Below are 14,184 nucleotides of genomic sequence, written 5' to 3' on the forward strand. Positions count from 1 at the left end.
TGTGATACTTGGGTTGTGAGGTATTCTTTTTTTTTCTTTTTTTATTGTTGTCTCTTGTCTACCTATGTTGTGGTAGGGTTGGTTGTTTGTTATGTTTATACAGGTTTTTCTTAGCCTCAATTTCGATCGATCATCGAAATAAAATTTTCCCTTCATGATGTATGTCGGTTACAGTCAACAAGGTCCAACCCCTGTAGCTTCTTCTCTCCGGTTAATCGAAATTTCCAAGTCTATCTCTAAAATCTAATCTTTGTTGGTCTAGCCAAGTCTATCTCCGTTAGATCCAAAATAATTTTAAATTCTGGAAAGCCCAACTCGAGTTATAGCATCTCACCAAAAATCGAACTTTCTCTTGATTCCCCTTAACAGACCGCCGCTAAGTTTGTTCACAGAAAGTCGAATTACGACCAACCGATCCGACTTCCAAACTTCAAGCAAAACAGTCTTCAAATCAACGTGTAACTTTTGAGTTGAAGAAGTAATCATTTTTAATAGAATTATCGATTTCCACCCCCAGTTTCCAAAGAATCAAGAATACGATTTGAATGTATGAAGATCAAAATTCAATTCTCACGATTGAAATTGAGTTTCGCAAAAAACTTTGGCTAAGCAGATGTTTAGTCAAGCATGGATTTGATCATGCTTAGCATTGTAAAGAGAAAATAATGAAATAAAATAAATAAATAAAGAAATATGGATATGAAAGAAAAGTATAACTTTAATAAATAACCAAGGAAAATAAATTTCAATATGAGTTTCAACTGTTGAACCTAAGGAGTATTTATAACCCCATAGTTCTAAGCAGATAAAATAACTAATTACTAAAATAATCAAACTAGAAATTCTAATAAGAGTTCTAATAAAATAACTAATTCTTAAACAAAATAATAATAGAATAATCAAACTAAAAATCCTAAATTAAAATTGTTTATCACAAAAGATAATATTTAATTATTATGGTTGAATTATTCTTCATCTTCTAGATAACCTTGTCTCAGGTAAATTCCAAATTAAATATTCAAGGAAGTTCTGCTTGTCTTCTATAAGATATTGAATGGACTATCAAAATCTACTAGTTTATAGGCTAATTAATCCAATGAAGTTCATATCCAAAATAAACTCAAAATAAAGATAAATCAGTAATATTCAAGTGATAAATGAGTTAATAATAACAAAAATATGTAATATTAAACTCTTATCAAATTCCCCCTCACTTATTCAATGCTTGTCCTCAAGCATACATCAATTCCAATTTCCACCATTCACCAAAGATTCACTCGATAGTTTATGTAAAATCCCAAGTACATGCATGGATTAAAGAAGTTAGACAAGATAATAAAACAATGTGGTGGGATGATTTTAGTTTTGCGAGTCACAAGACTGTTATTGATTTTGAATTTTGCACCTATAACGGTTTGTGAGGTGAAAATAAGAATGAAATTCTAAATGAATATGAGCATGAAGAGAGTATTATCGCATCCATTCAAACCAATATACATCCTCATATATCATTCGTCTCGAGGAGTTTGAGTTAGTTGGGAAATGGTCTACCATCCCAAGTATAAGGGTGGGCTTGGATTGAAGAATATTTTAGTTTAGAATAAAACTTGTATGTTGTGTTGTTTATGGATTATCCTTGTCAAAGCTGGTTCGTTATATACTACTTGGATTGAAGCCTATGTTTTGCATTGGTGTTCTATTTGGCAAGTTCCATTAAAAAATTGTTATAGTTGGACAAGAAGGAATATTTTGAAGTTGCATGATGACTTTTCTCTTGTGGGGATTTTGATGGGCAATTCCAAGCTAGGAAAGTATGGATGCTCTTCAACATAAGCACGATAAAGTTTCCTAGACTTGTATTATTTGGAGAGGTTTATCAATACCCCGTCATTCTTTTATATCTTGGTTGGTAATTTTAGATTGATTGTCATCGAGGGTTCGAACACTTTGTTGGGGTGGTCATCTAGACCCTACTTGTGTTCTTTGTGATGGTAATGATGAAACAAGGGACCACTTATTTAGTGGGTATGTTTTCTCGAGGGGTGTTTGAGGTATGGTTATGCAAGATTATCAGGTTAATGGTGCTACTTCTAGTTGGGGAATATGTTTCGTCGGGTGCAAGATTGGGGTAGGGGGAAGTCCTTGAGGGCTATTGTTTTTCGGGTTAGTTGGTGTAGTCATCTTTTTTGGTTTTTTGGCAAAGTCCCACATTGGTTGTGTATAAGGAGGAGGGGAAATTCTTTTGTTATAAATAAAGACATACTCCTCCTTAGTTTTGCATCCCACAAATATAAGCATTCTTCTATATTAAAGGTTATTTGTACTCTTTCTTTCTCTTTGTAATATTTCCTCTATTAGTGAAATGTTATTTTAGTAGTGTTCGAGGAGGTAGGTATAATTTTGGCCTAACCTCGTTAAATTTTGGTGTTCTCTTTTATGTCTATTTAATAGCTATTATCGGGTATAGTTGTTGTTAATTATTGTCCTATTAAAATTACTTGTCTTGGTAGTTCTGTCTAAGGAAAGTGGGTTTTAAGAGAGACCATTGTGACCCCTTCTCTTTCCTGGAAATCTACCTTGGGGTGATTTTTAGTACAATCGTTTTCACACTAGTCACCTAGATAATAGTTTTCAAGGTGAATTTGTTATTATTGGTGGAAATTAACCTGAATTCCACAACAATTGGTATCAGAGCTCTCGGTTTATTTTAGTATGCTCTGTGGTTGCGGCTTAGGTTGATCTTCCACATCAGAAAAAAAATTCCTTGGGGTAATTGACATTCCGCATTGACAGCTATTAAATAGAATTTGTAGCAGAAATGACAGACGACACAAAAATATCCGCAAGAAATGTTAGATTTGCAGTGGAGATTGTTATGGCACCGGTCATTTCGGCATATGGCAAAGTGAGGTTCTAGATGCCCTATTTCAACAGGGTCTAGACATTGCTATTGAAGGAGAGAAACCATATGATGTTGAGGAAAAAGAATGGAAGATGATCAATAGATTGGCATGTGGTACTATTCGATCGTGTCTTTCTAGAGAGCAGAAGTATGCATTTTCTAAGGAAACTTCTGCAAGTAAATTGTGGAAGGCATCGGAGGAAATTTTTTTGAAGAAAAGCGGTCAGAACAAGCTCTACATGAAAAAGAGATTGTTCCGCTTCAACTATGTATCAGGTACCACTATAAATGATCACATTACTAGCTTTAATCAGCTGGTGACTGATCTGATGAATATGGACGTGACTTTTGAAGACAAAGATCTAGCTCTGATGTTGATGGGATCACTTCCTGATGAGTTTGAGTATCTTGAAACTACTCTACTTCATGGGAAGGTTGATGTGTCTCTCAGTGAAGTAACTGATGCCTTGTATAGTTATGAATTGATAAAGAAAGACAAACAATAAAACAAAAGTGTCGAAGCAGAAGCTCTTATTGTTAGAGGCCATTCGAAGAGTCATAATAAAGGAAGGAGAGGGAGATCAAAGTCAAAGTCCAGATTGAGCAAAGATGAATGTGCCTTTTGTCGAGAAAAATGGCACTGGAAAAAAGAATATCACAGGCTAAAGAATAAAGGCAAACCTGAAAGGGGAAAGGTTATCTCAGAATCAAATGTGGTCGAGTATGATGATACAGATTCAGATTTCGCATTCGCTGCTACGCCATCAACCAGCTGTTTCAGTTCATGGCTGTTAGATTCAGCTTGTAGCCACCATATGACCCCCAATAAAGAATGGTTCTTTGATTTTAAAGAACTAAAAGGTGGAATTTGTCTACACAGCAAATAATTCTCCTCTTAACACACTTGGGATTAGTTCAATTTGCTTGAGGAATCAGGATGGATCAATCAGAACCTTAACAGGTGTCCATTATGTACCAGATTTAATGAGAAATCTCATCTCTGTGGGAACCTTAGAGTCAAAAGATTTAGAAGTGAGGGCAAAAGATGAGATTATGAGGATTATCTCTGGTGCACTGGTGATAATGAAGGGAATCCGGAAAAGAAACAATTGTTGGGACAACAGCAGTGGCAGCTTCTACTGATGAACAGGGGTCAGAAGCAACCAGGTTATGGCATATGCGCTTGGGGCATGTTGGTGAAAAATCCTTGAAATTGCTGATAGATCAAGGATTATTGAAGTGTGCTCGGGATTGTAAATTAGCTTTTTGTGAGCATTGCATCAAAGGTAAGAAGACGAGGGTGAAATTTGGAACAGCAATCCATGATACTAAAGGTATTTTGGATTATGTTCATTCAGATGTATGGGGGCCTTCCAAGATAACTTCATTGGGAGGAACACACTATTATGTCACCTTTGTTGATGATTTTTCCCGGAGAGTTTGGGTGTATACAATGAATACGAAGGATGAGGTGCTAGGATTTTTCCTTAAATGGAAAAAGATGGTGGAGACTCAAACAGGTAGAAAAATCAAACGTCTCCGTACAGACAGTGGTGGAGAGTACAAAAATGATCCATTTCTGAAAGTCTGTGAAGAAGAATGTATTGTCAGGCACTTCACTGTCAGAAGTAAACCACAACAGAACGGGGTGGCAGAGCGTATGAATCGTACATTAGTGGAGAAGGTTCGGTGTATGTTGTCTAATGTTGGGTTAGGCAAAGAATTTTAGGCTGAGGCTTTGGTCTATGCTTGTCATCTTGTCAACCGCTTACCATCGACTGCTATTGGTAGTAAAAACACCATTAGAGAAATGGTTTGGAGAACTTGCTACATATTATGATTCCTTACATGTGTTTGGTTTCACTGCATACTACCATGTTAAGGAGTCAAAGCTGGATCCAAGATCAAAGAATGTGATATTTATGGGGATTACCTCTGGTGTGAAAGGCTATCATCTTTGGTGTCCAAAAACAAAGAAAATAATCTTCAGCAGGGATGTTACCTTTGATGAATCTACCATGTTGAGAAAGGTGACTTCAGAAAAATTGGAGCAGACAGATGGAAGTCCCAAACAGGTGGAGTTTGAAGGAATCATAATTGACCCAGCCAGTAAAGAAACTGATGTTGACTCTCTTATGATAGAAGAAGAGTCATATGAAGAAGAGGTTCAGACCCAAGAACCTCCACAACAACATGAATCAATTGCACTCAGAAAGGAAAAGATGACCATTAGACAACCTGCTCGTTATGTTGATATGGTCTCTTTTGCATCACCAATTGCAATTGATGACGTTCCTGCCACTTTTAATGAAGCAGTCCAAAGTTCAGAACATAAAAAGTGGAGGATCGCCGTGAATGAAGAAATGCAATCCCTTCAAAAGAATCAGACATGGAAACTAGCTAGTCTTCCGAAAGGAAAGAAGGCAATTGGGTGCAAGTGGGTATATGCAATGAAAGATGGATTTCCTGACAAGAATAACATCCACTATAAAGCAAGATTGGTGGCTAAATGCTACGCTCAAACGGAGGGAGTTGATTATAATGAAGTATTTTCTCCAGTTGTAACACATTCCTCCATCAGAATTTTGTTGGCTTTGGTAGCACAGTTGGATTTGGAACTAGTTCAGATGGATGTAAAAACTAATTTTTTACATGGAGACTTGGATGAGGAAATCTACATGACTCAACCAGATGGATTCAAAGTTGTTGAAAAAGAAGAGATGGTGTGCAAATTAGAAAAATCATTGTACGGATTGAAGCAATCTCCAAGGCAGTGGTACAAGCGATTTGACAAGTTTATGATAGGGCAGAAGTACACAAGAAGCAAATATGATCATTGTGTGTATTTACGCAAGCTACAAGACGGATCATATATATATATCTTCTTCTTTATGTTGATGATATGTTGATAGCTTCCAAGAGTCAGACAGAAATTACGAAACTAAAGACTCAATTGAACAGGGAGTTTGAGATGAAGGATCTTGGTGAAGCGAAGAAGATTCTAAGCATGGAGATATCAAGGGATAAGAAATTGAGGAGGCTTTGTTTGTCTCAGAAAGAATATCTGAGAAAGGTACTAAAACGTTTTGGCATGAATGAGAAGTCAAAACCAGTTAGTACACCTCATGCTCCTCATTTCAAGCTCGGTGCATCCATTACCTAGGATGATGCAAAAAGGGAATACATGTCAAAGGTTCCATATGCAAGTGCTGTTGGTAGCTTGATGTATGCAATAGTGTGTACGAGACCTGATATTTCACAGGCAGTTGGGGTTGTGACCAGGTATATGCATGATCTTGGAAAGGAGCATTAGCAAGCTGTGAAATGGATTCTGAGGTATATTCTGAACACCGTAGATTGGTTGGTCTTTCAGCAAGACAAACAGATGGTCATTGTGTAGTTGGGTATTGTGATCAGACTATGCATGTGATTTGGACAAGCGTCGATCAACTACTAGTTATGTGTTTACATTTGCAAATGCACCAGTCAGTGGAAGTCCACCTTGTGATCAGACTATGCATGTGATTTGACAAGCGTCGATCAACTACTAGTTATGTGTTTACATTTGCAAATGCACCAGTCAGTGGAAGTCCACCTTAAGGGAATACATGTCAAAGGTTCTATATGCAAGTGCTGTTGGTAGCTTGATGTATGCAATAGTGTGTACGAGACCTGATATTTCACAGGCAGTTGGGGTTGTGACCAGGTATATGTATGATCTGGAAAGGAGCATTAGCAAGCTGTGAAATGGATTCTGAGGTATATTCTGAACACCGTAGATGTTGGTTTGGTCTTTCAGCAAGACAAACAAGATGGTCATTGTGTAGTTGTGTATTGTGATTCAGACTATGCATGTGATTTGGACAAGCGTCGATCAACTACTGGTTATGTGTTTATATTTGCAAATGCACCAATCAGTTGGAAGTCCACCTTACAGTCAACAATGACTTTGTCTACTACAAAGGCAGAGTATATGGCAATTACAGAGGCTGTGAAGGAGGCAATTTGTCTTCAAGGGTTGTTTGGTGAATTGGGAATGGGACATAAGCACATCAAAGTGCATTGTGACAGTCAGAGTGCAATTCATTTAGCAAAGAACCAAGTTTATCATGCAAGGACGAAGCACATCAATATTCGATATCACTTTGTACGAGAGATTCTAAAAGAAAGTGGAGTCATAATCCAGAAGATTCGGACCACTGAGAATCCTGTTGATATGTTGACAAAAGTGGTAACTGCGGTCAAGTTTAAATATTGTTTAGACTTGGTCAATATTGTTACAAATTGAAAGATGAATTTGCAGACACTACTGAATATTGGATTTTTTAGAGATGTGTGTGGAATTTTCCAATGTGGAGATTTGTTGGTTTTTTGGCAAAGTCCCACATTGGTTGTGTATAAGGAGGAGGGGAAATGCTTTTGTTATAAATAGAGCCATACTCCTCCTTAGTTTTGCATCCCACAAATATAAGCCTTCTTCTATATTAAAGGCTATTTGTACTATTTCTTTCTCTTTGTAATATTTCCTCTATTAGTGAAATATTATTTTAGTAGTGTTCGAGGAGGTAGGTATAATTTTGGCCTAACCTCGTTAAATTTTGGTGTTCTCTTTTATGTCTATTTAATAGCTATTGTCGGGTATAATTGTTGTTAATTATTGTCCTATTAAAATTACTTGTCTTGGTAGTTTTGTCTAAGGAAAGTGGGTTTTAAGAGGGACCATTGTGACCCTCCTCTTTCCTGGGAATCTACCTTGAGGTGATTTTTAGTACAATCGTTTTCACACTAGTCACCTAGATAATAGTTTTCAAGGTGAATTTGTTATTATTGGTGGAAATGAACCCGAATTCCACAACAATCTTTACTACATTTAGCAGGAAAAAATGGTATGATCCACAGGACGCTTCCTAAACAGGTGGAGGGTATGGTTATGCTGATTAAGAGCGTTTTGGCTTCAAAGTTGAATGGGTGTGTTAAGGTTGTCCCTTCCTCTTTACTTCCTCTTTAGCTATAGTTGTTGATTGGGATTTGTTATAGAGATAAGTGTGATTCTTTTGGATGAATATATTCTTCATTTATAAAAAAAACATAATCTGAGTTAGAATAAAGTTACAATTTAATTTTTTTTATTAAAATTACAATTTGATTTTCAAACAATAGTATCGATTAATTCAAATAATATAGATGTTGACACTTAAATTTTAAATATTATTAGCAATTATATTTATTACTCGACTAACGTTATGATTTATAAGAAATTACACATGTTACAATTTAAAATCTAAATATTTTAGTATATGATCATTTTTTAATAGAATCATACCTTTCACCCAAAAAATCTAAATATTAAATCTTGAATTCACCAAAATGAAGGGTAACTTTTAATATTCTTCAACAATTTATACTTTTACCAATTTTCAATAAATTTTCGCTAAATATTTAATAGAAGGACACGTTCTCCCTTCAAAGGATTGTTTCAAGTACCTAGGGTCTATGATACGTAAAGATGGGGTGTAGATGAAGACGTTTCACACCGTATAAAGGCGGGATGGCTAAAGTGGAGGGCTGCTACTGGAGTTTTGTGTGACAAGAAGGTACCTCTAAAACTTAAGGGAAAATTTTATAGAATGGCAATAAGACCAGCACTGTTGTATGGATCAGAATGTTGGGCTATCAAGAAGGATCACGTAAGGAAGATGGAGGCCGCAGAAATGAGAATGCTTCGATGGGTATGTGGTAGGACTCTATGGGACATGACACCAAACTCTGCTATTAGGATGTCCTTGGGGGTGGTGCATGTATCCGAAAAATTGAGGAAGGGAAGACTACGATGGTTTGGGCATGTCCAAAGACGACAACCATTGGATGCGGTTAGGAGGGTAGAGTCGATTTCAGTCGACTGTACCAGAAGGAGAGGTCGACCAAGGCGGAAATGGGAAGACTGCTTGAGATCTGATTTGAATGATTTAGCCCTTACTGAGGACATGACCTCTGATAGGAAATTATGGCGACTTAAGACCAGGGTAGCCGAGTAGAGCGAGTCACATCCATTGGACATCTTTGTCTTCTTTAATGCCTTTGTAGTAATTTCATCACTTATACTTTTTATACGTTTCTGTCATTGGAATTAATGAAGGACTAGAACTAAGATAGCGGAGTAGTGTTGCCTTAGTTTTAGGTTTTAACCCATTTGACTTTATCCCTTCTCGAAGCCTGCTATCGTTGAATTCTGTGTATACTGCTCTTCATGTTTCCTCTTTATAATTTTGGTCGGGTCTTACGTTTCTATCTATATGCAGATATTTTTACGCAGGGGTTTATTTGTAGGGATTACTTCCCATTACAGACGTGCATATGAGGACTGCATATGAAGATTGTTCACATACGTATTTTATTTATTTATTTAAACATGCATTGTATTTTATCTTTATTTTTTTATTTTTTTATTTTTTTATTTTTTTTTTACTGCCGGAGGTCTTCCACGGAAGCTGCTCTCAACTTGGCGTTGAGAGACAGCCTACTACCCTACCTCCCCTTACCCCATTGCATATGGGAATAGGGTTTTGTTGTTGTTGTTGTTGTAATATTTAACATTTAAAGATTAAATTAAAAAGTAATCCTTTTTCCTAATATGTTTTATCATTAATATAATAGAAATTAACATTTGAATAATAATTATATGGTAAATCAATGATATAAGTGATAAAAATATAAATTTAATAGTTAAATGATCAAAATAAAAAGATAGAAAAAAGTTATTACAATTATAATTTATTTTTTATTTAAATATAATTTTAAAAAAAAATTATTTATAAAAGAGTTAATTGCATCATACATTCCCAATATATGATCCTCATTTCAAATTGGTCTCTAAACTTTTAAATATTTTAATTCCATCCCTAAACTAAACTATCATTCTAAATAAGTCCTCAAACTTTTAACATTTCATTTTCATCCTCAAACTATGATCTTCATTCTAAATTGGTCCTCAAACTTTATGAACATTTCAATTTAATCATAAATTATACATATATACTAATTACATCCCTTGTTAATAAAATTATTAGATCCAGTTATATTATTATATGTCTGAAAAAATAAAATTTAGGTTAAACTATGGTTGAAATGAATTACATATTTGGATGAATTTGGGGATAAAATAGAATATGGAAAAATTTATGTACCAATTTAGAATGATATTCATGTTTGGGGATGAAATTGGAATGTTCAAAGGTTTAATGACTAATTTAGAATGAGAGTCATAGTTTTTGGATGAAATTAGAATGTTTAAAATTTTGAGGACTAATTTACAATGAAAGTCATAGTTAGGGGACATATGATCCAAACTCTTTATAAAATAGAGGAAATATATGAGGATGAAGCAGGAAGATGATGTACAAAGCACTGTTAACCTAATTATAGTGATTCGACACATCATTTGAATCAAAAGGCAAAAGACAAAGACTACCCAACGAACTTTGGGGTAGCAATTTTTTTATAAACGATTGAGATAAAAATACGTAAATAGCATTCCAATGTCGAAATTTTTTTTGGTGAGACCAATAAAGCTCGGAACCGGGAAAGAAAACGACGACAAGAGACAGATAGATTGAGGGGAGACCAACAACAACCGATGAAGAGAAACTACAACCAGCCGAGCATTCATCATCAACATTTGTCGGACGGTTTGTTTTGTTTTGTTCACATTCTCATATGGCTCATCCACTTGAAAAGACGAATACCTGTCCCACTTTTTCATGAATCTAAAACATTTAACACGAAGGGTGGTGTCATATACATTATGAGTAACTTGTTGATACTGTTTGGATCCGTATTATTACAACCCCAAATATCAAGCACGCTTGATACAGCAAACTATATGTTAGCTAGAAATGGCTTATTTGTTTTTTTTAATAGGTTTTATTTCTTGAAGATAGAAAACAATCAAATCAAAGCATCCACTCAGGGACGAATCCATTGTGTGCTGAAGTTGTGGGCTGAGCTTGGATATTATAACTGCGGCAATAACAAGAGATGAGAATGAGAATTAGCAAGACATGATCTACGTTACATAGAATTGTACACAAGAAACAAGGTTACCCAATGTGTTGAGAAGTGGTGCCTTCCACAAATCCCCGTGACTGAGGAGGACCTTGCTGGGTGTAATTGTATGCCTCCCATTCTCTTGAACTATCTTCTTCCAACTGCATATGTATCGGAATATGAATACCAGACAATAAGGGGTAAGACACTAGATTATCCATTTCTTGTTCGATCAAGTGTTGTCTAGATACAAGATTGTCTATTTTTGTTCCCCATTCGAATACGGTGACCAATGGTTTAATTATAACATATATGTCCTTACTCTTAAGCCTTATATGAAAACATCTTTTTTTACCTTCTTCCGCAGGATTCTGTTATTTTCCAGTAGCATTTCCTCCTGTAAACAACAAAGTACGTCCATCTTGATATCAGAAAGCTCAATGATTATATGCTATTAAAATGAATTCCAGGTGCTATTTTATACCTTTCTTTGAAGTTCAGAAAGTTGCTCAACCATAATATCCGTCTGCATGAAAAGTTCACCATTAATCAAAAGGAAAGAAATATGACCAGATTCATGACATTAAAAACAACGTACATTGATTACATTTACATACCTTTATTGACCTGATCTTCTTCAATGAGAAGTCCAACTGATGCTCAAGCTGTTCCAATTCCTTAGAGCCCAGGTCTACTAAATCTTCCCCCAGAAAAAGTCTATAAAACACCAACTACATTCACGGGAAGGCCAAAACTATCCACATTTTAACATCATGTTTAAAACTGGGTTTTGTTGATATTACCTCTGTGAACGTTGAAGGGCCTCAACTTTTGCTTTCAGCTTCAAATATTCTTGGTAGTTGCTCTGCTTGATCACATACAACACTTTTAAGAATATCATATCCATATATATGCATATATCTAGAGTATTGGTGTTTATACTGATAATTCTGAAATATAAATAAATAAAGAGCTTGATGCATGGATTTAAAATATTTGAAGAATCAAACCTGAGTGTCCATTTCTGTTTGACCAGGCTCCAATGCTCCATAGGTGCACCTGTTGTACCTCTCCAGTGTCGTACCAATGCTGCAAACATTTAAAAAATGAATTAAAGATTGCAAGTTCAAATAATTATTTTCTTTATATTTTAATTTTTTTAATCTTAATTTACAAAGGATAAAATATAAGGTACATATGATATATATTGTAGCATGGATGAAGGAAAGATATGAGAGAGGAGGCCCTAAGAGGCTACCCTAATAATAGCATAAATTTTGCAGTAAGCTTTTGAAGAAAGCTGAACATTGAGTTGTAAATGAAAATTTCAGTCACAAGATACACAACACAATTACTTCATTGATCGAAGACTGATTATCAATTGAAAACATACTTGAAATCTGCCCTGTATAATCACATTTAAAAGACCTTATAAATTAATTATAGCTCTCAAACTATTATTAAACTGTGTTTAGTATGAAATAAATCATATAAAGAAAGAAAATTTATTAATCTGCACAGATCCTATTCATTAACAAGTAATTTAAGCTCTATGAAATTTAACATACACGTAAAGGGGGGGGAAATAAAACATTTAGTCTTATAATTATGGGAAAAATTACAATTAACACATTTTTACCAGAAAAACATCATATTTTAGGGTTCTAAAAAGCTGTGAAAATAAATCAAAGACATGAAGTATGAAAAAAAATCCAAAAAGTAGGGATAAGAACATCTTGTTTGTTAACAAGAGACACAGAAAGAATCACTGGTTCCCATGATATATAAATCCAGAGTTTTACAGTGACTTAATCAGATCTCTGAAACCCCCAGAAAATCTAAACCCAGCAATCAAAATCGAAAGAAAAAAATTATATATTTACCTATTGGAGCTGGAAAATTCATAGAGTTTGCCACGGCTAGAGAAGATGATGAGAGCAACCTCAGCATCACAGAGAATGGAAAGCTCATAAGCTTTCTTGAGCAGCCCATTCCTTCTCTTAGCAAAGGTTACCTGTCGGTTTATCTTGTTCTCGATCCTCTTCAACTCTACCCTTCCTCTCCCCATTTTCACAAGCTCTTTTTAGTATTATATGCCCTTTTTTATTTTCTTTCTTACAAAATAAGGAAACCTGTTCTATTTTGAGAAACCAGTTTATGTTTTTGCTCTTAGGGTAACAACTAAGAAGCTCTTCTTCTTTTTACGACTAGTGGTGTATAGCTAGGGCACTATGATGTTAGCTGTTAGGTTTTCATTCTCCCTTCATACGGAAAAAGATGAAAAGGACGGAGGGACAACTATGACATTGTTTTTATTTTCTAAAAATATCTCTTTTTCCTTTTAATAAAATGTTAGGATACAGTACATCGTATATCATTAAACTATACTTGAAACGTTGGTTGTGTTTATTAAACTTTTAAAAATTATAAATCGATAATTAAATTTAATAAACTATTTAAAAATTATCATTACATTATTACAAAATGACATTAAAATTTTTTATGTTTATTATAATGTCCCAATGATTAGTTTATAACAAATTAACAAATTTAATGATTGTTTTATAATCTTTTAAACTTAATACATAAAAAATCATTTAAAATAATGTTAATATATTATATAATAAAAGATGAAAATAAAAAATTTAATCTTTTAAATATATGAAAATATACAATAAGTGCGAAAAGATGCTCGATTCTTCTTGTTGAACTACGAGCAATATATGAGACTATCACTCATACTCAAAGACAAAACTTAAAATACATGTTGGCTATGCCAAAATAGTTAATAAAACATTCAATGCTTCAAGAGTTCAAAATAATATCGTTAATATTTTGATTAAGATGAACCGTGATAAATCTTATTGTGAAATCTGAATTTAGACACCTCTCTTATGACAATAATTAATGTAAGAAACAAACCCTAATACATAATGATTATAATAACATCATCATCCAGATAAGAAAATCAATTTTCCCTCTCTTCTATTGGCCTTAAATTTCCTTTACTATTTAATTTTACAAATAATAATTAATAAGCAGTAACCTTCAGAACATAATGATTATAATAACTTCCCTAAACAAAATAAATGGAAATTGGATTCCTTTTTTGTGAATTTTAGTTTGAGTTGACAGGATGACGTCAACGTCAATCTCAATTAAGATTTCGAACTTTTAAGGGAATCCACGTGTCGTGACAACGTGGGGAACATCAGAAACACTGGTTTTGTTTGGAGATT

The 14,184-nt window shown here is 34.4% G+C and overlaps 2 protein-coding genes across 2 annotated transcripts in view; both read right to left on the reverse strand.

The window, feature by feature from the left end:
* Positions 1–4,733: 4,733 nt before the first annotated feature.
* The window catches only part of LOC120191361 (protein SPIRAL1-like 2), a 31,912-nt gene continuing 22,461 nt past the window's right edge, over positions 4,734–14,184 (reverse strand). Inside the window, exon 5 of the mRNA XM_039194325.1 lies at positions 4,734–4,745. The gene's annotated coding sequence lies outside the window, so the exon portion shown is untranslated. The remainder of the gene's footprint in view (positions 4,746–14,184) is intronic.
* Positions 10,688–13,152, reverse strand: LOC120191360 (MADS-box protein CMB1-like). Its single transcript, XM_039194321.1, has 8 exons — positions 12,829–13,152; positions 11,956–12,034; positions 11,749–11,810; positions 11,563–11,662; positions 11,430–11,471; positions 11,301–11,342; positions 11,003–11,106; positions 10,688–10,918 (listed from the first exon to the last, which is right to left on the reverse strand). The coding sequence occupies exons 1-8, from the start codon at positions 13,011–13,013 to the stop codon at positions 10,852–10,854; spliced, it is 681 nt and encodes a 226-aa protein (XP_039050252.1). The 5' UTR covers positions 13,014–13,152; the 3' UTR covers positions 10,688–10,851.

Source organism: Hibiscus syriacus, unplaced genomic scaffold (assembly GCF_006381635.1).
Source record: "Hibiscus syriacus cultivar Baekdansim isolate YM2019G1 unplaced genomic scaffold, ASM638163v2 tig00116967_pilon, whole genome shotgun sequence".
Taxonomy (NCBI): Eukaryota; Viridiplantae; Streptophyta; class Magnoliopsida; order Malvales; family Malvaceae; genus Hibiscus; species Hibiscus syriacus.